The 27,950-nt window shown below is 53.0% G+C and overlaps 2 protein-coding genes across 7 annotated transcripts in view; both read right to left on the reverse strand.

Annotated features, from left to right (window-relative positions):
• The window catches only part of CROCC (ciliary rootlet coiled-coil, rootletin), a 57,947-nt gene extending 51,446 nt beyond the window's left edge, over nucleotides 1-6,501 (reverse strand). For all 4 annotated transcript variants that reach the window (XM_060411520.1, XM_060411519.1, XM_060411518.1 and 1 more), the window contains exon 1: nucleotides 2,764-6,501. In XM_060411520.1, coding sequence (XP_060267503.1) covers nucleotides 2,764-3,023 — 260 coding nt within the window. In that variant the 5' untranslated portion in view covers nucleotides 3,024-6,501. The remainder of the gene's footprint in view (nucleotides 1-2,763) is intronic.
• Nucleotides 6,502-8,023: 1,522 nt separating this feature from the next.
• NECAP2 (NECAP endocytosis associated 2) lies at nucleotides 8,024-21,662 on the reverse strand. 3 transcript variants are annotated; one of them, XM_027965675.2, is made up of 8 exons: nucleotides 21,551-21,662; nucleotides 19,297-19,397; nucleotides 16,776-16,880; nucleotides 16,609-16,690; nucleotides 15,551-15,659; nucleotides 12,917-13,094; nucleotides 10,055-10,139; nucleotides 8,024-9,248 (listed from the first exon to the last, which is right to left on the reverse strand). In XM_027965675.2, the coding sequence occupies exons 1-8, from the start codon at nucleotides 21,640-21,642 to the stop codon at nucleotides 9,200-9,202; spliced, it is 801 nt and encodes a 266-aa protein (XP_027821476.1). In that variant the 5' UTR covers nucleotides 21,643-21,662; the 3' UTR covers nucleotides 8,024-9,199. The 3 variants fall into 3 exon arrangements, with proteins under 3 accessions (XP_027821476.1, XP_060267507.1, XP_042100711.1); XM_060411524.1 differs by lacking the exon at nucleotides 12,917-13,094; XM_042244777.1 differs by lacking the exon at nucleotides 10,055-10,139.
• Between the last annotated feature and the right edge of the window lie 6,288 nt (nucleotides 21,663-27,950).

Here is a 27,950-nt window from a genome sequence, read left to right on the forward strand (position 1 = left end):
TCAAAGTCATCCAGTCATGGATGAGTTACAAGCTGGAATCAAGATTGTTGACAGAAATATCAACAATCTCAGATATGCAGATGATACCATTCCAATGGCAGAAAGCGAAGAGGAACTAAAGAGCCTCTAGATGAGGGTGAAAGAGGAGAGTGAAAAAACAAGCTTAAAACTCACTATTAAAAAAACTAAGATCATGGCATCCAGTCCTATCACTTCATGGCAAATAGATGGGGAAAAGGTGGAAGCAGTGACAGATTTCCTCTTCTTGGCTCTAAAATCATTGCAGATGGTGACTGCGGCCGTGAAGTTAGAAGACGACTGCTTCTTGGAAGGAAAGCTATGACCAACCTAGACAGCATATTAAGAAGCAGAGACATTACTTTGCTGACCAAGGTCCGTCTAGTCAGGTCTTTCCAGCAGTCATGCACAGATGTGAGAGCTGAACCATAAAGAAGGCTGAGCACCGAAGAATTGATGCTTCCGAACCGTGGTGCTGGAGAAGATGCCTGAGAGTCCTTTGGATGGCAAGGAGATCAAACCCGTCCATCCTAAAGAAAATCAATGCTGAATATTCATTGGAAAGACGACTGCTGAAGCTCCAATACTTTGGCCACCTGATGAGAACAGTCAACTCACTGGAAAAAGACCCTGATGCTGGGAAAGACTGAGGGCAGAAGGAGGTGACAGAGGATGAGACGGTTGGATGACATCACCAATTCAATGGACATGAGTTTCAGCAAACTCCAGGAGAGGGTGAGGGACAGGGAGGCCTAGCGTGATGCGGCCCATGGGGCTGCAAAGAGCTGGACATGACTGAGCGCCTGAGCAACAGCAACAAATCCAGCCATGAAGAGCTGAAGCCACGGGAGAGGCCCACGTGTGCCTGGCTCCATAGTTTGAAGCCATCACGTGACGGCTACCGTCATGTAGCGCTTCCTGTGTGCCAGTCACCACGATAGGTTTCCGATGTGTATTCAATAAGCCACTGCCACCTCTTGCCCCGCCTGCCGAGATGGCTCCTCATGGGCGTCCCTACTTCCTCTCTTGTCCCCCACCCGTTTGTTCCCACACATCCCTCTTCTGTGCAGCCCCCACTCTGGCTACCATCCTGCTCAGAATAAAATTCAAAGTCCCGCCACGCCCACAAGGCCCGCTCAGTGCAACCCCGGTCCACCTCTCCACCTCGTCTCTCCTCTCCCAAAGCGCACTCCTCCCCAGCATGCTGGCCTTCCTGATTCTCACACACACCAAGCACGCTGCACCTCAGGGCCTTTGTACCTGTCACCCTCTCTGCCTGGGATGCTCTTCCCCTTCCTTTCACGGCTGACTCCTGCTTCTCAACCAGACCTCGGCCAAAAATGTCACCTTCTGAGAGTGTGAACCCTGATCTTCCAGCCAAAAAAAATTTTTTTCCTACAGGTATGCTGTTGGTCTGGTCCAAGGGCAGGAACCAAGTTGGCCTTGCTTACTGGTGTCTCTGTAGAGCTTAAGGCCCCAGATACCATTGACAGTTGTCAAGTGAGTGAAGGAATGCCAGGAGACAATAGTAATATAGGAAACTAAATGAAAAAGGAAAAATAGGAAGGAAAAGAAAATTTCCCTGGGTTTGTCGGGGGTCACACAGGGCAAGTCTTGGCCTGTGTATTCTCCACAGAATGGGATCCCACCAGGACCCCGGGAACACATATCCAACACCCGCCACACCTCAGGAGCCCAAGGTTAAAAACCGGGCCATGTCCCCGACAGCAGACTCTCAGGTGGGAGGGGTATCTAGTCTCCAAGGGCTGACCCAGGGCTTGAGAGGAACATGGGGAGGAGTAACTAAGTCAAACAAATCTGCAAGATCCAAGGTTTCTGACTCCTGAGGTCTTTCCTGACTGAGGAGCCTGCCCTGCCTGGCCTTAGCCTCTGCTCTGATCAGGCCACAGGATGTGGTTGGTAAGCACCTGCTGTGAGCTTAGCTAAGAAAAACAGGGAATCTCAGATGAGAACAGATGGTACCCGAGTGTCGCTTCCCTCCAACCGTCTCCCAATCCCCAAGACAAGTGGAGGTCCCAGAGGGAGCTGGGATGACTGGTCCCCAAGGCAGGCACCGGCTCAGAGCGCTGTCCTCTTGTGTTTGCATAAAAATCACAAGGGAGCCGGCTCACAAGGGCAACCCCAGAGATGGGGGTCTCAGGCCCCACGGTGAGAGGCCCCAGGAGGGCCCAAATCCCTGCAGGGTGTGCCATCTTTGGGAACTCAGTGGACCGCGCTAGGCCTCAGTCTCCTGATGGGCAAAAGGGAGCTTCTTGCGACTTCGTAGGCTGCACTGAAACAAAATCTCAAGCTTGGGGGGCAGGGCCGGCGCCTGGCCCACAGGAAGCGCAGGAAGGGATGCCTCATGGTGGCGGAGTTGGGACAAGTCTGTCCAGCCGCGCGCGAGGCGACGCCCCGACAGAGAGGCGTCCGTCTAGAAGCCCGCGCGAGCCCCCGCCTCCCGCCCACCCTAGGCCGCGGGAATCGGGCGGGATTTGGAGCCGGACGGCGGGCAGGCCGTCTGCAGAGGCCGCGGGCGCTCTCCGCCAGCGGCGGGCCGGGCAGCGCGAGGGGCGGCGCGCGCCCTGAGGCCCCCGGGCCCCGGCCCCGCGGCTCCGGCCCGCCTCCGCGCGCGCCCGCCTCCCCGCCTCCGCGCGCGCCCGCGACCCGCCCCACCCGCGGCCGCCGCCCGCCGCGCGCGCCCGAGCCCCTGGCCCACGGCAGGGCGCGCCGCCGGCTTCCTACCTTCGCGCGCCAACGCCGCTGCCGCGCAGGCCGAGCGGGCCGGGCCGGAGGGCGGGGTCAGGGCGGGGCCAGAGGTGGGCGGGGCAATGGCGGGCCGGGGCGGGGTCCAGAGGGGCTGGCGCCCGACCCGCCCGCGTCCTCGCGTCGTCCCGCGTCGGGGGCGCGCCCTGGGCCCGGGGCGGGGCTGGTCGCAGGAAGCGTGAGGCGGGCTCTGGCCCGGGAGCCACACTGGACAGAGGGCTTTTCCCACAGGATTGCATTTACTGCTCCGGACAGTAATAATCCTCAAACAGGGATTATTAGCTCCTTATGCCAAAACGGGAAATTGAAGACTAAGCCAGTTGCTCAGGGCCTGGAAGCTGCAAGGTGGTACAGTCGACTTGGAACCGAGACCCAGCGGCAGTCTGGGGTTCTGTGTCCCCTGCTGTTTGGTCACTAAGCCGTGTCTGACCCTTTGTGACCCCATGACTGTAGCCCACCAGGCTCCTCTGTCCTTGGGATTCTCCAGGCAAGAATACAGGAGTGAGTTGCCATACCTTCGTCCAGGGGGATCTTCCCGACCCTGGGATCAAACCCTCACCTCCTGCATTGGCTGGAAGATTCTTTACCTCTGTGCCACTGGGAAGCCCTTGTGCCCCCTGACCCTGCCTGCAAGGCCTTAAACTCCTTAAGTCTGGCCTTGACCCATCGCCCAGCCAGACTGAGGAGGCATCAGTCCCTTGACCTGCAGGGAGAATGTCTTTGTCTTCCTGATTGCCCTGCAGTCTGGGATGAGGCACTCTGGCCTCAGCTTGTTCACGGGTAAAATGGCAGAAGCCCACGAACTGCCCTTCCATCTCAGAACCTCTGGTGCCTTCTCCACACGGAATGGGGATGAGACCACAGAGGAAAGCAGGCTTTTGAAACTAAACAGCGATGTGTCCTGTCTGTTCTAAAGTAGGTTCGATGTCCATCCTCTCAGTGGGCCTCAACTTCCTTGCATTCTTGAGGGCACTGGATCCATTTCAAAAGGGGGAGGCAGGCAGGTCTGAATCTCTAGGGTGGAGGAAGGACTGTTTTGTCTGAAAAAGCATGTTTGATTTTGTGATTTTACATTTGGAAAAAAAGTAAATTCCCACAAAGAAGAGCAGCAGGCCTACAGCTGGCGGTCTGTTTCTCCACCGGCAAGAGGGGATGGATGGTGGTGGTGCTCAGTCATGTGCAGCTCTCTGCGACCCCGTGGACTGTAGCCCCAGGCTCCTCTGTCCATGGGATTTCCCAGGCAAGAACACTACAGTGGGTAGCCATTTCCTCCTCTAGGGGATTTTCCTGACCCAGGGATCAAACCCTCATCTCCTGCTCAGCAGGTGGATTCTTTACCACTGTGCTACCTGGGAAGCTCCCCGAACGGTAGTTTTGTCTTTGTCAGAGCCTGGGTTTTACACCTGAGAAACTACGCTAGGGGCTGCCAATGTGTCCTCTGGGCTCTGATACCTGGGGATGATGCAGGCAAGGCTGCGACCTGGGCCAGGCCTGAGAGCTGTGGTCCAAGATTTGGGTCAATTCCTGGGGTCTGGGATGAGGAGGGCTGTGAGGTTTGCAGAAGGGCACAGATTCCCTGTGGTGTCCCTGGCCCAGCCTGAGGAGGGCTGACCGACCTCTGCCAGAAAGCAGATGGGCCCCCAGCTTCCCCAGCGTGGCTCAGGTCTGTGTCAACCTGTCCAGAATCTCCAGATTTGCTGAATCCCTACCCAGGCCTGGCTCCTTCATGGATCACAGCCTTGTTGTGACAAACCTAGACAGCATACTAAAAAGCAGAGATACACTTTAATGACAAAGGTCCATATAGTCTATAGACTGTGGTTTTTCCAGTAGTCGTGTACAGATGTGAGAGCTGGACCATAAAGAAGGCTGGGTATTGAAGGATTGATGCTTTTGAACTGTGGTGTTGGAGAAGACTCTTGAGAGTCCTTTGGACTGCAAGGAGAACAAACCAGTCAACCCTAAAGGAAATCAACCCTGAATATTCATTGGAAGGTCTGATGCTGAAGCTGAATCTCCAATACTTTGGCTACCTGGTGTGAATAGCCGACTCACTGGAAAAGATCCTGATGATGGGAAGGATTGAAGGCAAAAGGAGAAGGGTGTAGCAGAGATTGAGATGGTTGGATGGCATCACTGACTCAATGGACAGGAATTTGAGCAAGCTCTTGGAGACAATGAAGGACAGGGGAGCCTGACGTGCTGCAGTCCATGGGGTCGCAAAGAGCCAGACATGACTGAGCGACTGAACCCAGGTGCTGACAGGCTCGTGGCCTTCCCAGCCCACTTCTGGTCCTGCCTGTCCCTACAGAGCCCTCACTTCCAGAATGTTGCTCACAGCATTGAGGTCTGCGCTCCGAGCCTGCTCTGAGCTCCAGGGTCTGTGCTCCCCACTTCTTGCCCGTCTCCCCAGTGGACCTGTCCAGGCCCATCTGCACCAGGTCTCCCTTAGGGCTGCCAGTGCCCACACCTCGCAGGCAGCCCACACTGGCGTCCTTCCACACTGCTGGCTGTTAACCTCTCATTTTCTCGTTCCATCCTCCATCCCCTTTGAATTTTTCTGTGAAGGGGAATTGTAGGCTACAGGTTCTAGGGTTATGTCAGCTTTACAGGTAAGGAGACCAAGACGTCGCAAAGGTGCAGTGGCTTGCCCGAGGGCACACAGCGTGAAGTCCAGTGGGTCTCACCCCATGTTCTTTCCTCTCCACCATGGCACTGCCTCCGGAGGTTTTGGGAGGGACAGCAAACACAGCTCCTCTGCTGGACCTTCTTACCCCGGGGCTCCCAGGAGCCCACTGCAGGGAAGCACACACTGGCATCAGCCCTCCCCCGCAGGCTGCACGCCCGCTGCCGTGCTGACCTGGGGCTCTGTTCAGCTCAGCCCGACCTGTGGGCATTTGAAAGCGTAGGGCTGCGAACTGGGTCACTGCCCCATAACCAGGTGGCACCCAGCCCTGCGCCCCAGGTCTGGCCACCAGAAGGGAGTTATGCCTGCTCCACTGTGGAGGGGTCTAAGTCTGCGGCTCCGGTAATGGAAACACGTGACTGGGACTTAGTACCCACATGCTGCTAGGGCCAAGTGCTTGCCAAACCCAGGTGCTAGGCTCGGTTGGACTCTGCACCCCATCGGCAAACCACATTAAGCAGGAGGCTTAGAGGACGTGTGTTCTGGTTAACTGGACCTGCTGGATACCTTATGCTTTACTGACAGGGTCTTATAATGCCTGACTTTTTAAAAGACCCTTTTTAAGCCTTACTTATGGCTGTGCTGGCTCTATGCTTCTGTGCCCGCTCTCTCCGGCCGCTAGGGGCGGTAGCGTCTTTGTTCTGGTGCGCAGGCCTCCCACTGCAGCGGCTTCTGCTGTGGAGCACGGGCCTTGTTGCCCCGCAGCATGTGGACTCCTCCCGGACCAGACACCCAACCCGTGCCCTGCAGTGGCAGCATGGGCCTCACCGCTGGACTGCTGGGGCAGTTCCTGAGGCACATTTTACATTAAGGGCACAGACCAGTGCCTTGCAGACGTAAGCAATAGCTGTTGTCACAGAAAGGGAAAGTGAGGCCCCAAGGGGCAGGTTAAGTGACCTACCAAGGCCATCCTGCCCTCAAGTGTGTCCAGAGCCTTCTTTTCCTCTGACTCCCATTCGATGCCCTTCAGTCGCCTTTTGTATTAGTTATCTGTTGCTGCCTAATGACACCTCCGCAAACGTGGCAGCTTCAGACACATTTACTCACTGGGTTTCAGGCTTCGGGGGTCTGGGCACAGCTTGGCTGGGTCTCTGCAAGGCTGCTAAGGCTGGGGCTCATCTGAGGATCCACCGGGGAAGGGTCTGCTCCCCGGCTCAGGTGACTCTGGCAGCATCCAGGTCCTTGTAGACCGCTGACCTGAGCGCTTCAGCTTCTTGTTGGCTGTCGGAGAGGCTGATTTTCCCACCTCGACGCTGTGGCCCTGGGACTAGGGCAAGTCACGCGACGTGGCAGTCGGCTTCTTTAAAGCCAGTGAGACACAAGTTGCGATGTTATAGAATCATGAAGATATCTTGTAGTCTCAAAACCCTCAAACCCAATACCTACCTCCTATCCCCAACCCCAGCGTTTGGAAGCTCCAGGCAGGGATCTAAGTGAGGCAATGCATGGCTCAGCACTGGGGGCTGTCCTGGGGACCCCGGTCCCACAGCTGGGACTTGAGCTGCTGATGCACCAGACTGTCCCCTGCCCTACAGACCCCTCCAGGCGCTTTCCAGGTTGTTTTTCTGACTGCGGTTTCTTCAGCAGCACCATTGGGAGTAACAGTTCTGGACGCAGCACCTGAGTCACAGGATGGGCACCTGCTGGTGGCTTAGATGCCTCGTCCAAGTGACACCTGGCTTAAGGAGACCGTGGCACACATTTTTACCATGAAGACAGTCTAGATCAAAGCCCACGTCTGTCTCCAAGACCCAAGGGCTCACCTTCAACGGCACATGGTTCCTGTCAAGGGCCTCCTCTAACGCTAAGCTGCTTCTTTCCTAGCCTCACAGCAGCAGCAGCAGCAGCAGCAAGGCACTTAGAGAAGACGGGGAGTAACAGCAGACAAAAAAGTTGACTCCTCCTGAGAATCCCTCGATGCAATTTCCTTTTCCTTACTTAAAGGGCAAGAGGGCGCTCAGTTCCAGTTTTCTTTGTCCTTTGCTGTTGTCCAGTTGCTCAGTTGTGTCAGCCTCTCTGTGACCCATGGACGGCAGCACACCTGGCTTCCCTGTCCTCCACCATCTCCTGGAGTTCACTCAAACTCACGTTCACCATCCAACTAACTTCTCCTCTGTCATCCCTCACGCTGCTTACCAGTCAGAGGGGCCGTTTCTATAGGCAACGGTGGACGCACATCTGTTACAGAGCCCACAGGCATGTAAACGCCACGGCCTTCATCTTGCTTTTAGGTCTCTGCCTGGACACCCTTACTGTTTAGGGGCCTGCTTCCTTGCGGAGGTCTGGGCAGGAGGCAGGGCTTGCCCCCACCCTAGAGGGCAAGAAGCCCGGAGCGTCCCAGAAGGGCAGAAAGGCTGGCCTCTGTAAGCAGAGACATCACTGGCTGCCTGAGGGCAACAGGACCAGATCCCCGCACTCCGGCCAGCCTGGCGCTGTGGCCCCAGTCTGAAGTCTGGACGCGGGCTCAGTGGTAAAAGGCGGCGTGTCCTGCAGAGGCATCCTGGAGGAGTCAGCGGCCATGGCGCCAAGAACACTCCCATCTCTGACACACACTGACAGAGTAGAAAAATTTATTTTTTATCTTAGAAATCTGGTCCCACCAAAAGGCCAACACTTTTTTTCAGTTCATCATCTAGACCTTTCAATTAAAGAGGTAATGGATGTCAACGAAAGCGATTTTAGAGGTGTGCTCAGATAAAATTATTTCCTATAAACCAGGAACACAGGCAAACCTAGACGTCCAGCTGCTTCAGACTCCTTCTGTCTGTCACGTACAGTCCCCGAAGGAGAGAAGGAAGGAAGGAACTGTCTGCAGACAAGGCACTTCAGGAAACACCCGGGAGAGAGCCCAAGTCCGCCAGGAACCACGCAGTGAGCCTGGGAGCCCACACGGCTGCCCGCGACGGCAGGGCCAAAGCCCTCACCTCCATGAGGACAGCAGCCACTCTGGCCCAGATGCAGGCCTAGCTGCCGCCAGCGCCTGCCTCAGCCCCGCCCTGCCCGCCGGGCCTTGCACACACGGAAACCAGGCCACGAGGTTGAGATGAAGCTCAGAGTACCGCTCCTGCAGCTGACAGTGAGGAATGCTTTCAGAGGCTCCTGTGGGGGCAGGCTGCCAGGGCATGCTTTTACAAAGACCGTGAGTTAGTGCAGATCAGCATGTCAGCAAAGCAAACACTAAAAGAATTTTAAAAGCTGGTTAATGCTCTTGGTTTCCCTCCTGATCGTCTGTTCAGGCTGCAGCCTAAAAACCTTTCAGAAATCAGGGAGGAATCCCTCCTCCTGACGGGAATGGCTACAGCCGGCGCATGCAGAAAGGCCCCCTCCAGACAGCGATCATGAGACACCTACAGCCTCCCCAGACGGCTGGTCTGAACCCAGGCAGCACACTCAAGCCCTTCTTTTGCTTTGGGGGCTTGTGTTTAATAAGAGTCATCACGATGGAAGAGTCTCAGAGTCTCTCTCATGTCAAGAGGACAGACGGGGATAGGCATCCAGGAACTCTTCTTCCAAGCTCTGGTTGCAAATTCGAATCCCAGGCAACAGTGTGACACGGGGCCAATGTACCACCCAACATGCCCAGTCTGTCGAGAGAGCCAGGTAAGGAGGAGGAGAGGAGACTCATGTTCCCAACAGAGGCTGGCCAGGGAGCACCGCATTCTCCTTCCTTCAGCCCCGACGAGGCGGCTCCTCTCCAGAAGTCGTATGAGGAAGAGAGTCACATCCAGGTCAGAACTGGACCCAGCCTGCACCTGGCTGAGTCTGGCTGGAGGTCGACCTGGAAAGAGAGGGACGGGGTTAGATTTCAAATGTTTGGAAATACGGAGCACAGGAGATGTAACTTCTCCCTAGGCAGAAAGAACTCCGAGAAGCCAGTCCCTGAATGTTCTAGGGCAGGGGTCAGCAGACTACAACCCAGGACTAGACCAAACCTAGTTTTCTGCCTGTTTATGTAAATAAAGTTTCACTGGTACACAGGTACACTCCCTCACTCACATACTGTGGCTGTTCTGGGCTGCAAGAGTGGTGACGAGGAGCTGGGATAGAGACCAGCTAGCCTGCAGTTTAAACTCTGGCTTCCCGGTCCTTGAGAAAGTGTGTGCTAACTCCCGGCCTACAGCCCGTCCACATAATGATGCTGTGTGGTTAGCATCTTTTCACCCTGACCCCTAGGAAAGGCTCGAAATTTTAAGGAGGCAGAAAAGGCAGAGGTCCCATGAGGATGGGCCAATGCCAGAACCCTGGTGAACTCGTGGCCCAGTGTCCTGGGGTAGCTAGTGGGGAGGAGGAGATTAGAGGTACTGCTGACAAGCCAGAGTACCTGGTGAGGTGGTTGAAAGGCCAGAAGGAGCTGCAGAGGGCGGCTCCAGGCCATTCAGCAGTGGAAGGCAGCAAAAAGCCTTCCCACAGAGAAGCGTGCCACCTGGAGTGGGCACACTGGGGCTCCGTCCCCTCACTGGCCTCAAAGTGTCTGAACCGGTGCTCTTGCTCCCGACGTCAGAAGGCAGGCGCTGGGGCGACCCCAGGTTTGAAGAGTAACAGCCCTGGCCCCAGTCCCAGCACAGAGAACCTGATCCTCCTCACCCTGTGGATTTGGCAAAGTCTCCCCAGATGTCGGCGGTGGCAGTGGTGGCAGGCTTGGGCTGTGGCCAGGACACAGTGGCACCTCCTACAGACGTCCCCAAGTCCGACGGGAAGGAAGAAGAGAGAAGGAGATAGAGGTGTCAGAGACCTCCCCTCTGGCTGCCTCAGTAACCTGGAAATCAGACTCATGATTCCAAGGTGCTGAGAAAGATATGCAGAGATGTGCTTTTTGGCAACAAAACACCCACAGCCATTCCCATTTCTGCTATCTTCTGACGAGCCCGAGGGGCTCCTGGAGACAGCGCAGAAGGCCACAGACCAGGTGGAGGGGAGGGTACCAGTGGGGGCGGGTCACATGCCATCACTCTATCTGAAGGAGACCTCGCTCCAACCATTTATGCTGGAAATCTGTTTAAAATGTGCTACCTCCTGACTTCTTGGATGAAGAATGCTCATCAAAACTGCAACACTGTCTTTATATAAAGTCCTCAGGCCAGTGTCTGGCTCAACTAGCTGAGAAAGTTATGTGCCAGACATGTACCAAGTCCTAGGAGCCAAACTGTTATGGGGCTGGGGAGTCTTCCAGAAGTACCAAGTGGGCGTCTGTGTGGGTGTTGTCACCGGGTGGAGGGCACGATGGGGCGGCAGGGCCTGCTTTTCCAGCCCCTCCCCCAGTGGTGCCAGCACTCCTTCCTAAGGCCCTGTGCCAGCCACCTGCCTTCCCACCAGCTACGTCTACTGTCTAATGGGCCAGAAAAGCACATAAAGCGAGGGCCCTCCACAGTTCAGCAGTTCAGCAAGTTAAACCCTCAGAGAGCCATAAAACTTGGGCTTCCCCGGTGGCTCAGATGGGAAAGAATCTGAGGTCAAGAATCTACAGGTAAAATCCGCCTGCAATGTGGGAGACCTGGGTTCTACCCTGGGTGGGGAAGATCCCCTGAAGGAGGGCATGGCAACCCACTCCAGTATTCCTGCCTGGAGAATCCCATAGACAGAGGAGCCTGGTGGGCTACAGTCCATGGGGTCACAGAGTTGGACACGACTCAGCGAATAAGCACGTAAGTATTTAATAGACATTATCTCGTCTGAACCTCACCACAGCCCCTGGGGGAAGACAGGCTAGTCTGTTTGACTTTATGCAGGTTACTTCAGCCTCAATCTCCGTATCTCTAAAATGGAGACGGCAGTGACGAATACTCTTCATAAGACTGACCGGTCTGAGGATCAAATATATTAAACAAGTGGAGGGCTTCCAACAGGCCCAGCCACCAGTGATGCCGACGGCAATGGTGCAGTGCCACTCAGGCGAGAGCCGCCGCACAGGGAGCGCGGACACTGCTCCAGGTGCCGCTCTGCGAGCGCGATGTGGGCCGGCGCATTTGATCCTCACAAGAAAGCGGTGCTGCAGGCATCATCACTACTCCCTTCCTACAGATAGAAACTGAGGCACGAAGGAGCAGGCAACCTTCTGAACGTCACACAGCGGTAGCTGGACTGTGACCTCACTCAGTCTGGCCCGGGAGCATCTGGCAAGTGATCATGAATGCTGGCCAGTCACAACCCGCAGCTGCCCGTCCGGCACATCACATCATGCGGCCCTGGAAGCAGAGGCCTAGGGCTGCGCCTGGAGTGCCCTCAGACACTACCTGGCGTGACGCAGGGACTCCACGTTCGCACTGGACGTGCATCGGCCACAGACAGAACGCCCGAGACTGTGGCCCTCAGACCTCAGTGAGCCCCCAGCAGTGTGAAGTGTGCAGGTTCCCGCCCCCGGCCCCAGGATGCCAAGCCCAGCGGTCCTGCGACCTCACTGAGAGTGACTCCAGGGGCTGGGCAGGCGCACTCCCTGACTGCTGTTCCTGCCGTTCTCTTGGGGTGAGGGATTCCCCACAGGGCTGAGGTTTGAAGCCTGACCTCCAGGTAGGCCCGACCCTGAAAAGGGAAAGAAAGCAGGCTTCCTGCTGGGACCCTCCCCCAGCCCGATATCCTGGTCAGAGAAAGGGGTCTGGCGACAGCCAGCCAGCCCAACGGAGACGAAGAGCGTCGCGCCGGCCGGGCAGGCGGGGCGGGGACACTGAGGGGCCAGGCTGGCCTCCCAGCACCTCCATGCCTGGCACAAGGCGCTCCTGTCCAGAACCCCGGGTCTCCAGAGGCGCTACTCACGGCCTGGAGCGAGCGCCAGCGCAGCCGCTGGGGGAGCTGCCTCACGGCGTCTAGTGCCCAACAGCCTCGCTGAGGAGCCCGCTTCAAACTCAATCTCCAGGTATGCTTCCCACCACCTGCCGTGGAACACTCGTGTGGCCTCCATCTCCCTAACACACCAACGTTTAAAAGTCGAAGTCCTGTTCCTGCTCTTCTTCTGTCTGGAGCGCTGGCACCCCTGCCCGGGCCTCTGTCCCTCAAGGCCTGGTTCAGTGTCACCTCTTCCACGACGGCAGCTCTGCAGACCACGCGGCTGGTAGTGAGTCTGGTCCCTGCGCACTTGCTCTCTGCGCTCAGGATCCCTCTCTTCTGCTACAAGCAGACTGAGCGTCCTGTGACCACAGGCCACGTTGCCATCACTCACTCACTTGCGAGCAGCCTTTGAGAGCCAGGAGCCCACGCACTGATGGTTTCACAGCCACGAGTGAGCTATAGTCCCTGCCCATCAGGGCGGGACAGACACCCTGAAGCAGAAGTTGTGGGAAGAGAGAGGAAGCCCTTACCCAGTGTGGGCAGGACCAGCTTTGTGGCCCCCACCCTCCAGCTCCTCACAACGGGCACTAAGTGTGACCCATGTGGGCAAAGGAGGGAAAGCTGCAGGGCCTGCTGCCAGGGGAAAGAGGAGCCCAAGCTGTGGGGCCATCACCCTCGCACACTGACCTGAGCTGGGAGAAACTGCTGGCTGGACGACAGAGCCCCCCACAGACAAATGCTCCCCGGAGAGAGGGGCCAGGGCAGCGGTCTTTGCCCCCGGGGGTGGGGGAAGCAGGCTCAGCCCTCCCGTGCTGGTGGGCCGGGCGCGGGGCGTCCCGGCGGCGCCTTCCTTCTTCTTCATGCTCTAAAGAGAGGGGAGGAATGAGCATCGGTCAGCTCTGCTGGACCCCACTGCCATCAGAAAACTTCACAAGGTGACCCCGGGGCCCCAAAAGTCTGCATCACCAGGACGCTCAGCAGCCATCCACGCAGCACTTTCACCTTGAAAAGCTGTTTGTAAGAATCTTTAAAGCTGAACATATGGCCTGATGCCCCTGCCATTCCACTCCTACATGGACCCAACAGAAATACGTACACGTGGGCACCAAAGACACCATCTGCACACTGACAGCAGCACTCCTTTAACAGCCCCAAACTGGAGACCACCCCGACGCCCACCACCAGGCCACTGGAGTCCCTCCCATTATGCAGCCCGCTGCCACCGCGAGGATAAACCGCCTACGCTCAGCAACGTGGATGCCCTCAGACATGCCAGGCTGAGGAGACGGAAGGAGTCACACACAGAGGAGCATGAAGGGCGCGAGTCAATCAACAAACCGTCAAAACAACATCAGGATAGTGCTCCCTCTGTCCTGCAGAAGAGAGCAGCGGAGGGGCTTCCAGAGTGCTGAGAGCCATCCTTCATCTGGGGGCTAGCTTGTGGGAGCAAACTTGTCTTTTCAACATTTATTTCCTCATCTTCAGCTGCACTGGGTCCTCACGGCTGTGCGTGGGCTTTCTCTCAGTGCTACGGCTTCTCCTCTTGCAGAGCACGGGCTCTGCAGCACAGGCTCAGCTGCTCCACAGAATCCGGGATCTTCCCGGACCAGTGACAGAACCCATATCCCCTGCACTGGCAGGCAGATTCTGAACCACTAGACCACCAGGGAAGCCTGCATATTTGTTTTTTAAAAATCCACTGTGTTCTGCATTTATAATGTGTGTACTTTTCTGTATGTATATTAGACCTCAACAAAACATTTACTAAAGAAAAACAGAAACGTCAACACCGAGGTGAACCAGAAGCCAGAGCATCTCAAATATGAAAATGGCATGGTTCCCACCTTGCCAGGAGAGCAATCAAATGCTGAGATCACAGACCAGAGTCAAGTGAACTGAAGTGAAAGTCACTCAGCCGTGTCTGACTGTTTTCAACTATACAGTCCATGGAATTCTCCAGGCCAGAATACTGGAGTGGGCAGCCTTTCCCCTCTCCAGGGAATCTTCCCAACCCAGGGATCGAATCCCCGTCTCCCACATTGCAGGTGGATTCTTTACCAGCTGAGCCACCAGGGACGCCGGAGAATACTGGGGTGGGTAGCCTAAGCCTTCCAAGTCCTGGGTATGCGTACAGCTGTGCTGATTATTTCTAGCTCGACGACCCTGCACAAGACCCTCCAGCTCTCTAAACCTCCATTTCCTCTCCTGTAAAAGGGGAGAATGTTTAATCCGCATGAGAAGTGCCCTAAAAACACTACCTGGCAAACAGGTGATGCTCATTAAATGTTAGTTTCCTCCCAGCAAGACAGAGATTCGCATCCCAACCAGTCCACTGGACATGACCTGGATTTTCTCTTAAGAGACAGTTGGCCAACTTCAAGGGTCCCAAATCATCACCAGCAGGAAGCAGAAGAGAGGAGAAAGAGATAGTAAGTGAAGCAGAAGACTGTTATTTCAGGGTTACAAACTGTCTTCAGAAACAAATCCATAGGTCCTCAGGTCCCCCAAATCATTCAGCTCCATCCCTACACCCAGGCAGAGGCCACATCTTACAGTCCAGCCCAGCTCAACCTCTCCTGAGATGTAGGGCCCCTCAGGACCATGACAAGGGAGCCCGGACACCACCGCCAGCAGAGCTGCCCGTGACCCTCAGTGCCCACCCAACGCTTCCCTGCCAGCAGAGTGCTGCCGATCCTTTTTTCTTTTTTTAATTTGGCTGTGCCAGGTCTTAGCTGCGGTGCGAGGAATCTTTTAGTTGCAGCATGTGGGATCCAGTTCCCTGACCGGGGACTGGACTCATGTCCCCTACCTCGGGAACGTGGAGTCTTAACTAAAGGGCCACCAGGGACGTCCCCAAAACACAACTTGGGATGAGTACATGGTCCCCCCTGCCAACAGCCAACACAGAAACATCAGCTATGTCAGCAAGCGACTGACGTTTCTCAACTCAAGAGGCTTTGCACACGCCAAGCCCTCTGAACCGCCCTCTGACCTCTCTTCCCTTGCTCGTAGGTCGCTTCTTCCAGGAAGGCGTCTCTGGTTCCCCCTAACTCTAGGCTGCAGGACTCCCCACCCTAGGAGTTCACGGCACTGAAGACATCCCGAGGTCACAGAACCTTCCCGCCACATAATCACATCTTGATTCCCTCACCTCAGCTCCACTCTGAGCTCTGTGATAGCAGAACCCTCTTTCTCGCCCCCAGCGCAGTACCTGGCATTGGGCTGCTGCTCAATACCCACATGTTGGACTGTGAGAAGAGCAGCGGCTCTGGGCTGGGCTTGGTGCGGTGGCCAAGGCTGCCGAGCAGGGGTAGCACTCACCGCAATGTTGAGCTTGATGGTCTGGCCCTCCTTGAAACTTAGGTCCAATTTGGGACCTTGATCTGGGTTCTGGGCTTGTTTTGCAAATTCACACTGCTGTTTCACCCACCTGAGGAGAGAAGAGGAAGGAAGAAGTGAGGAAGGGGCGAGCTGCCCTGTGTTCATGCCCTTGCTTCAGTCCCACCTGCCATCAGTCCAGGACGAGGCTCTGACTGCAGCCTTGCAGGAGGAACTGAGAGCAGCTTAAGAATTAGGCCTGAACTCAAGTCCTGGCTTTGACACGTAAGCAGCTGCATGTCTGTCAGTTTCCTCATCAGCAAAATGGGATGACGATTCCCTATGCCTTAAAGACTATGAAAATTTCACAAGGTCATTTATATAGAGGGTCCTAACACTGGTCTCCAGGAAATCTGAGAACCTGGTCCTTTCCTCCTCAGCATGTGGCGTGAAGACTAAAACACCGTCCAGGGGCTTAAAAAGTAGATGGTGAGAGGACAGACACCCCGCCGAGTGGAAAGCAACAAAAAGGTCCCCCACCCTCCAGAGAGCAGCGCTCCAGCAGCCACGCAGAGCAGAGGCGCTAGAAGCACTCACGTGAGCAGCTGCACACTCCCCACAGCCAGAGGTAGAGGCCTCAGATGGCAGGGAAGCAGGCTTTCCTCCCCTTCTAGCTTCAAAAGGACCAGCAGGGTGTGTGCCGAGTGGCCTGGGAAACCGAGCACTGCTTATCACAGCATGGAGGAACAGGTCTGGAAAGGCCAAGGGAGCCGGGAAGAGACTCCGGCTGCTCAAGGGACTGACGGGGGCAGAGATGTGACACCTCCAAGGCTAGGGCAGCTGACTGGGGATCAGAGATGGGCCTCAGGAAAAGGAGACCTCAGGGTAGAGATGAGGACTTGCAGAGTGCAGAGGGGACCTGTCTTAAAGGAGAAGTGAGCTCCCCTGAGGCTCTGCCAACAGACAGATCACACACAGCCACCTGGGTATCCTAACCTGGCAGATCATGCTGTCCCAGGAAAGAGGGAGGAGGCATGAGTGTGTCTCCCGGAACCACTCACTTGAAATGGTCCTGCAAGGCAACATTGAAGTCAAAGGCATCACCTCGGTCCCCGAAGCCAATTCCAATAAACGCCCGTCGCCCTGGGGGACAACACACAATCAATTCTACTTTCCAAAGGCAGAGAAAACCCTTCTTGGAAGAGGGAGCCCCGAGTCCCGAGCTTACCGTTTCCATCTTCGATGCGGATAACGAAGTACCTGCTGGAATCCGTCACGCTCTCCACAGCTGTGCCAGGAAACTGATCCACTGGGGCCTGAGCAAAGAGCTCCCCTGAAAGCGGAAGTGAGGATGAGCCTTGAGTTCCTCACAGCCTATTTCTATCCCATGACTGGGGCCCTTGCCCTACGAGGAAGATCGGCAAACCTGACTCTGGAATTCAAGTCAAACGCCTTCTGGCTAAAGGAATGTAACAGGAATATAACCGGTGAAAGATTTAAGTCAGAGGTGGCTTACAGGTCAGATTCAGTTCTCAGTTTAGTATTTTCAATTTAACTACCGAACACTTCAAAATCAAATTACATGTAAAATAACCCAGATTTCTGGCTTCTCTTAAAAGCTCTAGCAACACTGGGCTTCCACTTCCACGTGAGAATGATGGGCTGGAGCTGGTCACCGTTCTGTGTCTCACCCATTCACACCCACTGCCTGTACCGAGGGCCCTGGTTCACAGAGATCACACCTTCCGCATCAGTCTAGTACCTGAGGCAGGACTCGAGGGACAGGTGAACCCAGTGAAGAGGGGAGGTTTCTGCACTCTCAGAAGGACCTGAAGCAGGCTGATTTAATCTAATCACAGGCCAAAAGAGTGACTGCTTTTAAAAACAGCTCTTCCTTGGAGGAGGAAATGGCAACCCACTCCAGTCTTCTTGCCTGGAAAATTCCACGGACAGAAGAACCTGCAAGCTACAGTCCATGGGGTGGCATGACGGAGGGGGTTAGAGGGAGATGGATTGGTAGCAATAAACAGGCAGAACTAAAAATACAACAAAAAACAGCTCTTGTAAAACGCATCCCCTTATCAACTATGGCTCTCTAGGGTGTAGTGCAACACACACCTTCTGTGTGCATTTACAACTGGTGGTGTTTTCGAGTGTGCCAATCTCTGTTGATGAGTCAGGTATTGACCAGTCTCTACTAAATCCTATGGTTCAGAGGTGACGGTGCGATCAAGGCTGAACTGAAGCCAAATCTGTGGACCAAGTTTGTAGCTTCTTGTTAACTCCTCTGCCCTCTCTAGTTTGGTACCTGGGGATCTGGGATTCACCTGGATGTCTTCAGCCTAGAGCAGTGGTTCTCCATCACAGGTGATTTGGACCTCCCTTCTGCCAAGGGACATCTGACAATGTCTGGTGACACTTGTGACTGTCACAACTCGGGGGTGCTACTGGCATCTAGTAGGTATAAGTCAGAGATGTTGCTAAGTATCTTAAATACGACTTAGACCACAAAACTCAGCTGGCCCCAAATGTCACTACTGCCGAAGCTGAGACACCCTGGCCTAGAGTGACTGGGAAGTGAGGGACAAACATGACCCAGAGGGCGGGACCCCAAGCTAAGGGTGTCCTGGGGTGGCTCCTGCAGGTGAGGCTCAGCTCTGAGCAGTGGCTGGTACACCAGGTGTCCCTTAAAGGTAGTTCCCAGGGTCCCCAGAGAACAGGTGTTGCCATTCCCGTGTGCCGCCACCTGGGACGTCCCAGCTAATCTTGCAGCCAGCGTTCTCTGGGCAGCCCAGGCAGCCGTCCCTTCAAACACCTCTGCCATCAATGCTCAGTCATGCTTGAAGCAAATCGGCGCTTTGGCTCACCTTGCAGTTCACAAAGCATTTGGATATCTATGTGCTCATTTTGTATTCCAACAACCCCATGAAGCAGGAGCTAATGTGATCCCCACTTCACCAAAAAGGAGGCTAAGGTGTCAAAGGTCATGCGGCTTGTCTAAGGCCCCACAGCTCAGACACAAGTGGTGCAGATCTGAGAAGAGGCAGCCAGTTTTGCTCACGAATCCTTGCATTTTATTGCTCCACAAAGGAAAACCTCTATGGTAGAAAAAGAAGACATTACAGAATGCTGGGGCATCTGACTGAGAAGCCCTGCATCTGATTCCAGCTCCAGGGGGTGGCCTGGGACTACTCCAGGCCATGTTACCCTCCACAGCTCACCCAGAGGCGCTGGTGGCACAGGACTGCCAGAGATTCTGCCAAGGGTGACAACTGTCAGCTGACTCCAACACAGCCCAGCTTGGCTTGTCCTCTCACTACAGAAAGAGCTGAGAAGGACAATTTCCAGTTCTTTCAGTTACTGGGTGTGGTCAGTCTGGGAAGTTACCATTTAGCCGATAAGCAGAATTCCTGATTAAGAAACCAAGCTCACAGCAGAGGTCAACGTGTGGCTTATCTTCCAGACAAGCTCCAGGGCTTCCTACTTGGGACCAACCTGTAGGCCTTTTCTCTCTGGGCTCCCAAATTAGTATTTTCTTAAGGACGCCCAAAAGAACACGTGCTTGACAGGAAACACTTTCTTTTAAACTAAAGGTTGGGGAATGGAGTCAATGTACAAGTATACCCGGGCTCTGATCTCCAGGACAGAGCCCCTGATTCCGAGTGGCTTGGCCAGGCCGTGGCTGCCCCTCCATTCACAAAGTGGGAGGCGCGGTCCCTCAGCCCCACACAGGCCTCCCTGGCCTTTACCTGAGGTCCTGTCCTCCAGCTTGATGTAGGCCATCTGGCCTTTTGCAGTGATCCGCAGCCGGCCACTCCAGGATGGCTGGTCCAGCTGCCACTCCGCAGCCCTAAAGGGACAAAAACCGTTGTGTCGCTGCCAGAGGCTCCGCTCCCCTTTTCCAGTGTTGGGGGTGGGGACAGGGGTGGGAAGGGCACGTGGGCTGCTTGCTCTCGACCGGGGGCTGGCAGACGTCTCGGGAAAAGGACCACACGATCTCTGTCTGCACTCCTCACGCTGCAGCTGCAGGGGGAGAGCAGTCATACTGCATCACATGTTGGCGCTTCAGGCGTTCTAACTACGTATTTTCTACTGAGCACGGCTGTATGTATTTCAGTGAAACTTTATGGACAATCTGATTTCCATATAATTTTCACATTCTGAAAAATTCTTCTTTAAAATGTTCCCCAACCATTTAAAAACGTAGAAACCATTCTTAGCTTATGAGCCAAACAAAAACACGTGGGTCATAGCTGGCCAACCCCAGTTCCAGATTATAGAGACCTTCTCTGAAGTAGAATTCTAGGTTTTTTTCTGTAGAGAAAGCCAACTACTAGGGCCCATGGTTTGCTGAAGACACTGCTAGGCTGTGGCCATCACAGCAATCATTTGGGACCACTGAGACCATCTTGGAGGAAAAGGAGAAGGGAAGCAAGCGTTAGCAGATGAGCAAAGAAGAGTAACAGGACATGTGGGAAAAGTGAATGAGTATTCAAGAAAGCTATTCTCAAAGGTAGCCTGAGAAGAAATAAACCCAGGAAACCACAGACCTATCGCAACGGCCTCTTTCAGCTCTTTTAAAGCATTAACTTTACATTTTAGTTCCATCTCAGTAAACCCCCCAAAAGCAAAAACCTTGGGTATTTCCCAGAGGCTTTTCTTAGAAGTCCCTAAGCATATGCCAGGTCTTGGAGAGACATCATAACTGTGGACGCAGGTTGTTTTGAAGGCCACATAAATGCAGACTTTCAATTCACAAGTCAGCTGACTCTTCACAAGTTTCAGTTCCTCTTATTGGGACAAGGGGCCTTTAACTCAAGTTAAGCAGAGCTCTGAGGCTGAAGTGCAGGGGCTGGCAGTTTCCTTTTTGCCAACCTAGTCAGCCTTAACGCTTGGTAACCTCGATCTCTGGGGGACCAGACTCATCCTACTGAAGGGATGGAGGCAGATGACCATCCCTGGTTTGGTGGCCCATCCTGTTTGACCGCAGAAAGCAAATGAGTTTTTGTTCTATTGTTGCTTTCATATTATTTTTAAACTATGTCATGGATGTACTAGGTATTCGATAAAGTATTTGTTCACTAGAAAATCAGCTACATGTTAACACAACTGAAAAGTAACAAGAGGCCAGAGACGTTGACACTCCATCATTCTTGTGGTGCAGGCCAACCCTGTATCTCCAAATAACTTGGACTTGAAATATTGCTTTCAAGATCTTGCCCACCCCCACCCCCAACCCCGTGTGGCACAAAATAGCCATACGCTAGGTTATCCATATGAGACATTATCTTCTTTTAATATTTTTCCTCGTTGACAATGACGACAAAATGCAATGGTGACAAAATGCAAACTGTACAAAGACATGCGATGAAAAGGAAGCACCCTCCCAGCCCCCCCTTTCCTCTGGCAGGGCAGTTTCCTGTGTTCACTTCCACATAACCTACATTAACAAACACGCCTATTTGTTCGTCTCAGGTGAACATGTCACCAGACAAGTGCGGATGGATGCCTCTCAATAGCCAGAGGAGGTGATCAGGGCCCAGGTTCGTGCCAAGAAAGCTGGGCAAGGAAGGGCCCCTGGGCTTTCAACATCAGCTTAGAACTTCCCAGGACGGGTCCTTTGGACCGGTTCTGGGCTCCCCTTCCTTCCTTCGGGAATTTCTGCCAATGACAGGGCTCAAGTCTTTCCAAGGATCCCGTCAAGGCCGTCAGCTAGCGCTGAAAAAAAGGTCTGTGACACCACCACTCCCGACCATGTTTAGGTTCCCTAAATGCTATATACCGCCTTCAATCGTCCCCGCCGCCGGGACCCCATTCGTCGGACTGAGACGAGAAAGGCTGGGTACCCCTCGCGGCTCCGGCCTCGACCTGAGAGACCCGGCAAGACCTGCGCCCGCCCCTCGCCCGTCAACTGGCCGCGCCGTCCTCTGCCACAGTGGGCGTGTGGGCAGGGCCGGGGAGGGCTGAGGTCGTGACTAGCCTAGCCTGGCGGCAGGTGGTCACCTGTAACCACGGTTGGTGGCCCGCGGCGGGATGCGGTAGACGTGGACATCCGGCTTCACACAGAGAACCGACTCGTACTCCGCTTCCTCCATCTCGACGCCCGGAGCCCGCCGGACTTCCGGCTCCTTCCCCGCCCGACGGAAGTCGCGACTCTATGACTCACGTCAGGCTAGAGCGGCAGATCGCGGCGTCAGCCGCTCGTCGCCGCGCGCCGTTTATTGGAGAGCCCGCCTTACGACCTGTGGCGGAAGGAACCAGGAGCCACCCAACAAACTGGGAAATCCTTAAAGAGATGGGAATCCCAGACCACCTGACCTGCCTCCTGAGAAATCTGTATCAGGTCAAGAAGTAACAGAACTGGACATGGAACAATGGACTGACTGCAAATCGGGAGAGGAATAGTCAAGACTGTGTGTATATTGTCACCCTGCTTATTTGACTTATATGCAGAGTACCTCATGCGAAATGCTGGGCTGGAGGAAGCACAAGCTGGAATCAGGATTGCCGGGAGAAATATCAATAACCTCAGATATGTAGATGACACCACCCTTATGGCAGAAAGCGAAGAAGAACTAAAGAGCCTCTTGATGAAAGTGAAAGAGGAAAGTGAAAAAGTTGACTTAAAACTCAACATTCAGAAAACAAAGGTCATGGCATCCGGTCCCATCATTTCATGGCAAATAGATGGAGAAACAATGGAAACAGTGAGCTTTATTTTCTTGGGCTCCGAAATCACTGCAGGTGGTGACCTCAGCCATGAAATTAAAAGATGCTTGCTCCTTGGAAGAAAATCTATGACAAAGCTAGACAGCATATTAGAAAACAGAGACGTTACTTTGCCAACAAAGGTCCGTCTAGTCAAAGCTATGTTTTTTCCAGTAGTCATGTATTGATGTGAGAGCTGGACCATAAAGAAAGCTGAGCACTGAAGAATCGATGCTTTTGAAATGTGGTGTTGGAGAAGATGTTTGAGGGTCCCTTGGACAGCACAGAGATCAAATCAATCAATCCTAAAGGAACTCAATCCTGAATATTCATAGAAAGGACTGATGCTGAAGCTGAAGCTCCAGTACTTTGGCCACCTGATTCGAAGAACTGACTCATTAGAAAAGACCTCGATTCTGGGAAAGATTGAAGGTGGGAGGAGAAGGGAACAGCAGGGGATGAGAGAGATAGTTGGATGGCATGACCAACTCAATGGACACGAGTTTGAGCAAGCTCCGGGAGTTGTAATGGACAAGGAAGCCTGGTGTGCTGCAGTCCATGGGGTCTCAAAGAGCTGGACATGACTCAGCAACTGAACTGACTGACTGACTGAGGGTTGTCTGAAGGGCTTCTCAGGTGTCACTAGTGGTAAAGAACCTGCCGGCCAATTCAGGAGACATAAGAGACATGGGTTCTATCCCTATATGGGGAAGATCCCCTGGAGGAGGAAATGGCAACCCATTCTTGTTAGGAGAATCCCGTGGATAGAGGAGCCTGGTGGAGTACAGTCCATTGGGTCGGAAAGCATTGGAGATGACTGAAGTGGCTTTAGCATACACTCAGGTTATCTGATGTCTGAAGCTCCAGTACTTTGGCCACCTGATGTGAAGAGCCCACTTATTGGAAAAAGACCCTGATGCTGGGAAAGATAGAAGGCAAAGGGAGAAGAGGGCAGCAGAGGATGAGTCGGTTAGTTAGCATCATTGATTCAATGGACCTGAATCTGAGCAAACTCCAGGAGATAGTGAAGGACAGGGAAGACTGGCGTGCTGCAGTCCATGTGGTCACAAAGAGTCAGACGTGACTTAGTGACAACAACAACAACAAGGGTTGTCTGGGCACTTCCCCTTCCACAACATCTCAGGAGCCACAGAGAAAACTTTAATACACATCACACTGCAATCCATTGTCTGGTTTGTCGTCATCCCTGTTGCCTCGACACTTACACCTGATGTCCAGTTGGCTGAGATTCAAAGCTGTTGCTACCTGGACAGCTCTCTCTGATGCCTCTCTCTTCCAGCTTTTGCTTCCTTCTGCTCTTCCTGAAGGTCCTGCCATCAGCCAACTCTAAGATGCAACCGAGCCTTTTCCTTCTAGAGAAAGCTTTACCTTTCCCACCAGCTAAATGAGATTTCCCTACTGTGCCACCCTTATCCTAACTCCACCGTGTGCCTGGGCCCCTGTAGTCTAGATTCAACAAAAGGATGTATTAAAAGGAACCAAGTTCAATAATATAAGTACTTTTTAAAGTATCCCAGTCTTAACTTGGATTTCTCAGAATGTTATGGAAGTTACAGTGTTTGCATGAAGGCTCAGTTGTGTCCAACTCTTTGTGACCCCATGGACTGTAGCCAGGTTCCTCTGTCCATGGGATTTTCCAGGCAAGAATACTGGAGTGGGTTGCCATTTCCTCCTCCAGGGGATCTTCCTGACCGAGGGATCAAACTCAAGTCACCCAAGTCTCCTGCACTGCAGGCAGATTCTTTACCACTGTGCCACCCTGAGTCAAACTGTCAGAATCCCTTCTCCTTCTCTACCACTCTCTCTCTTTATTTCTTTTTAAAAAATATTAATTTATTTTTGACTGTTCTGAGTCTCCATTGCTGCACGGGCTTTTATCTAGTTGCAGTGAGCAGGGGCTACTGTCTAGTTGCCATGTGTACCTCCTCATTGCTGCGGCTTCTCTTGTTACAGAGCACAAGGGGCCAGTTCCAGAGCTTGGGCTCCACATCTCAGGCTCAACAGTGGTGGCCCGGGGGCTTAGAAGCCCCAAGGCATGAGGGATCTTCCCCGAACCCATGTCTCCTGCATTGGCAGGAGAATTCTTTACCACTGAGCCTCCAGGGAAGCCCTGCTGCTGCTGCTGCTGCCAAGTCGCGTCAGCTGTGTCTGACTCTGTGCGACCCCATAGACAGAAGCCCACCAGGCTCCCCCGTCCCTGGGATTCTCCAGGCAAGAACACTGGAGTGGGTTGCCATTTCCTTCTCCAATGCATGAAAGTGAAAAGTGAAAGTGAAGTCGCTCAGTCATGTCTGACTCTTAGTGACCTCATGGACTGCAGCCTACGAGGCTCCTCCGTCCATGGGATTTCCCAGGCAAGGGTACTGGAGTGGGGTGGCATTGCCTTCTCTGCCAGGGAAGCCCTACCATTCTCTCATTCATTATAGAAACATTTCAGTGCTTATGATGAGCCAGGTCCTCTGTGTGCCGCGGCTGATCCCAAACCTCCGGCTCACTGAACGCATCTAAACTTTCTCCCCCTCCTTCTTCCCTCTCATCTCTCTCTCCTTTTACTCACTCTGTATAAACTCTTTATTACAGGATTGATCTGCCTTCTTAAATTAAAATATATACAAGGTGGTAAAATATACATAACATAAACTTACCATTTTAACCATTTTAAGTGTACAGTTCAGTGAAATTCAGTACCTTCACCAGTGTCTATTTCTAGACATTTTCATCATCCAAAATCCTATACTCATTAAGCAATAACACCCCATTCCCTGCTACCCCCAGCCCCTGGTAATCTTTGTTCTACTGTCTGTATATGAATTTGTCTCTTCCAGGTATCTCATATAAATGGAATCATACAGTATTTGTTTTTGTTTATTTCACTTATTTCATATTTTCAAGGTTCATTCATATCATAGCCTATATCAGAATTTCATGTATTTTAATGATTGAATGATATTTCACTGTATGGTATAAAAAATTAATAAACAGAAAGTTTGGTTAAATAAGAGTCAGGAGCCCAAGATGGGGAGCTTCCAGACCCTGCAATGCTAGCCCAAAAGGAGGAAGCAAGACTCTCTTCTTTCCTGGCAATGACTCAGCCAATGAAAAGTCACAGACTCGGTTTACTGTATCCCTCCTTTCCCCAGGTTCCTTTTCCCCTCAGTAAAAGAGTTCTGCTCCCCTTGCCCTGGGGGAACTTGCACATGGTTGGCCTTGGTTGCAGACCCTGAGTTGCAATTCTCTGCTGATCTCGTGCAAACCCATTTTTGCTGGAGCAGTTCTGGTAACCTCATTACTTCAGGTGAACATTGAATAGAGCACATTTTGTTTATCCATTCGTCTATTGATGGACATTTGGGTTGTTTCCACCTTTTGGCTATTGTGAATAATGCCACCTGAATTATTGGTGAATAATACCTGTTCAAGTCCTTGTTTTCAGTTCTTTTGGGCATACATCTAGAAGTGGCACTTGCTAGCCCATACAGTAATTCTATGTGTAGCTTTTTGAGCTCTAAACTTTTTCACAGAAGCTGCATTTTACATTTCTACCAGCAAAAGTTCCAAATTTCCACATCCTCGCCAATACTTATTTTCCATTTCCTTTGATATTCGCCATCCTGGTGGGTATGAAGCTAACCTCTCTTTATGTGAACTGATTTAGCATTTGATTTCATCTTTACCCTGTTTCTGCACAACAAAGAGATTGAGAAATGAGATTTCTTTCTCCTAGTTCTATTTCATTTCCCTAAAGTCCAGGAGTGACAAAGACAGAAGTTCCCTTAGAAGCTAGAGGGGAGAGATGCTGAGAGGTGAGGGAGGGCACCTCTCACTCTGACAGTCTTATCCCTCACATTCTTGTCATTCTGTTTCCATGTCCACTCTCCCACTAGACTGCAAGCTTCTTGAACACAGGACCCTGTCCCTGCCTTTCTGGACCCCCATATTCAGCAACACAGGACCTGCTACAGACTAAGTTCTCAGCGAATGAAAGTACATGACTCTGTGTGTGTGTGTGTGTGTGTGTGTGTGTGTGTGTGTGTGTGTGTGTGTGTGTGTGTGTGTGTATTCAACTGGCTACATCCCAAAGCCAAGGAGTGATTTGGGGATGAGCCACTGTGTTTCCTTTTTCACACTCTGACTCTTTGCATCAGTATGTGCTGAACAACACCTGGGGAAAATAGAGTGTCCCAGGAATCTTACACCTGGGAGAGCGTCTGGGACTAGCTCTTAAGAGCTAAACTTTGGGATAGCGGCCACCATCAGCACCAAGTTCCATCACTTCATCTCTGGAAGCCAAGCAGTGTGAAGGCGGCTGACAGTGGCCCCTTGTGGCTGCCCCATGTAGGATACCTTCCTCTCTCAATCTCATAGGGAATGCTCACTCTGTGTAGCTAGGTCTTACAACATGTTCAGAGCACTTGCCCTTCAGTTCAGCCTAACAGAGATGGGCACTGAGCTACTATAGGCCAGTTGCTGGGTGCTGGGGCCACAGAGATGAGGCCTAGCCAGCTCCTACCTTCATGGAGCTAACAGAGAGGAGAAGACAGAGAAAAAATGAATCATTTGCATCGTGGAATGAAAAGTGTTACGACGGAAGAAACTCACAGAGGAGTGTGGGAGCTAAGAAAAGAGACCTCACCCAGCCTGGGGGCAGTCAGGGAAGGCTCCCTGGAAGAGGTTACCTTGACACAATAATCCTTGTGAGGTAGGCGGAGCGAGGATTGTTATCCTCATTGTGTAGTGGAGCCACTGAAGCAGTGACCAGCCCAGGGAAGCTACACTGTCCTCTGGCTGTGGGAGGTCAGACTGTCCTTTGCCTTATTCTCAAACCCCAGTCACATGGCCAGACACGCCTGAAAGGCATTTCTAAACGTCTATTGCCAAGAATAAGAGGGCCTACTGGCTACTCCCAGGTTAACTCCGCTATTTAACAAATTCAATTCAACCCAACAGGCAGAGTGCAGGCTCACGCAGAGCCCGTCTCGTATGGGAGGAGGTGACAGCAGTGCACAACCTCGCTGTGATTCATCCAGCAGCTTTCTGGTAGGTCCAGGGCCAAGGTGGTGGCTTGAGGGGAGCAGTGTTCTTATGTGGCTTCCAGAATTATGATAGGTCGCTTATCTTTACCTGCTGTGTTTTTCTGCCATCATAAACATTTCCAAGAGAAATTTCCCTGTTTCTCAGATGGGGAGTGTTAGTCGCTCAGTCGTGTCCAACTCTGCGACCCCATGGACAGACCCTGCCAAACTCCTCTGTCTGCGGGATTCTCCAGGCAAGAATAGTGGAGTCGGTTGCCGTTCCCTTCTCAAGGGGATCTTCCTGACCCAGAGATCAAAGCCGAGTCTCCTGCATTGCAGGCAGATTGTTTACCATCTGAGCCATGGGGAAACTACTTTAAAAGGGCACTTGGTAACAAAACAATTTTATAAAGGAATAAAGTTAGTGACCTCACACTTCCCAATTTCAATACTTAATATGACGGGACAGGAATCGAAAAGTATAGTACTGGTATAAGGATAGACCACAGAGCAATGAAATAGAATGGAAAAATCAAAATAAACCCTCACATTTATAGCCACTTGATTTTCCCAAAGGGTGCCAAGACAGTTTGATAAAGAATAATCTTTTCAACAAACAGTGCGGGAATGAGTTATCTACATTGCACACACAAAAGAATGAA

Source organism: Ovis aries, chromosome 2, assembly GCF_016772045.2.
Source record: "Ovis aries strain OAR_USU_Benz2616 breed Rambouillet chromosome 2, ARS-UI_Ramb_v3.0, whole genome shotgun sequence".
Taxonomy (NCBI): Eukaryota; Metazoa; Chordata; class Mammalia; order Artiodactyla; family Bovidae; genus Ovis; species Ovis aries.

Excerpts from the sequence above, each read along its gene's own strand:
- NECAP2 (XM_042244777.1), bottom strand. The coding sequence starts at position 21,642 with ATGGAGGAAGCGGAGTACGAGTCGGTTCTCTGTGTGAAGCCGGATGTC. Across the intron at positions 16,881-19,296 it reads GCTGGAGGACAGGACCTCAG|GGGAGCTCTTTGCTCAGGCC; the intron begins GTAAAGGCCAGG and ends TTCCGCTTTCAG. Across the intron at positions 15,660-16,608 it reads GCCTTGCAGGACCATTTCAA|GTGGGTGAAACAGCAGTGTG; the intron begins GTGAGTGGTTCC and ends TTCTCTCCTCAG.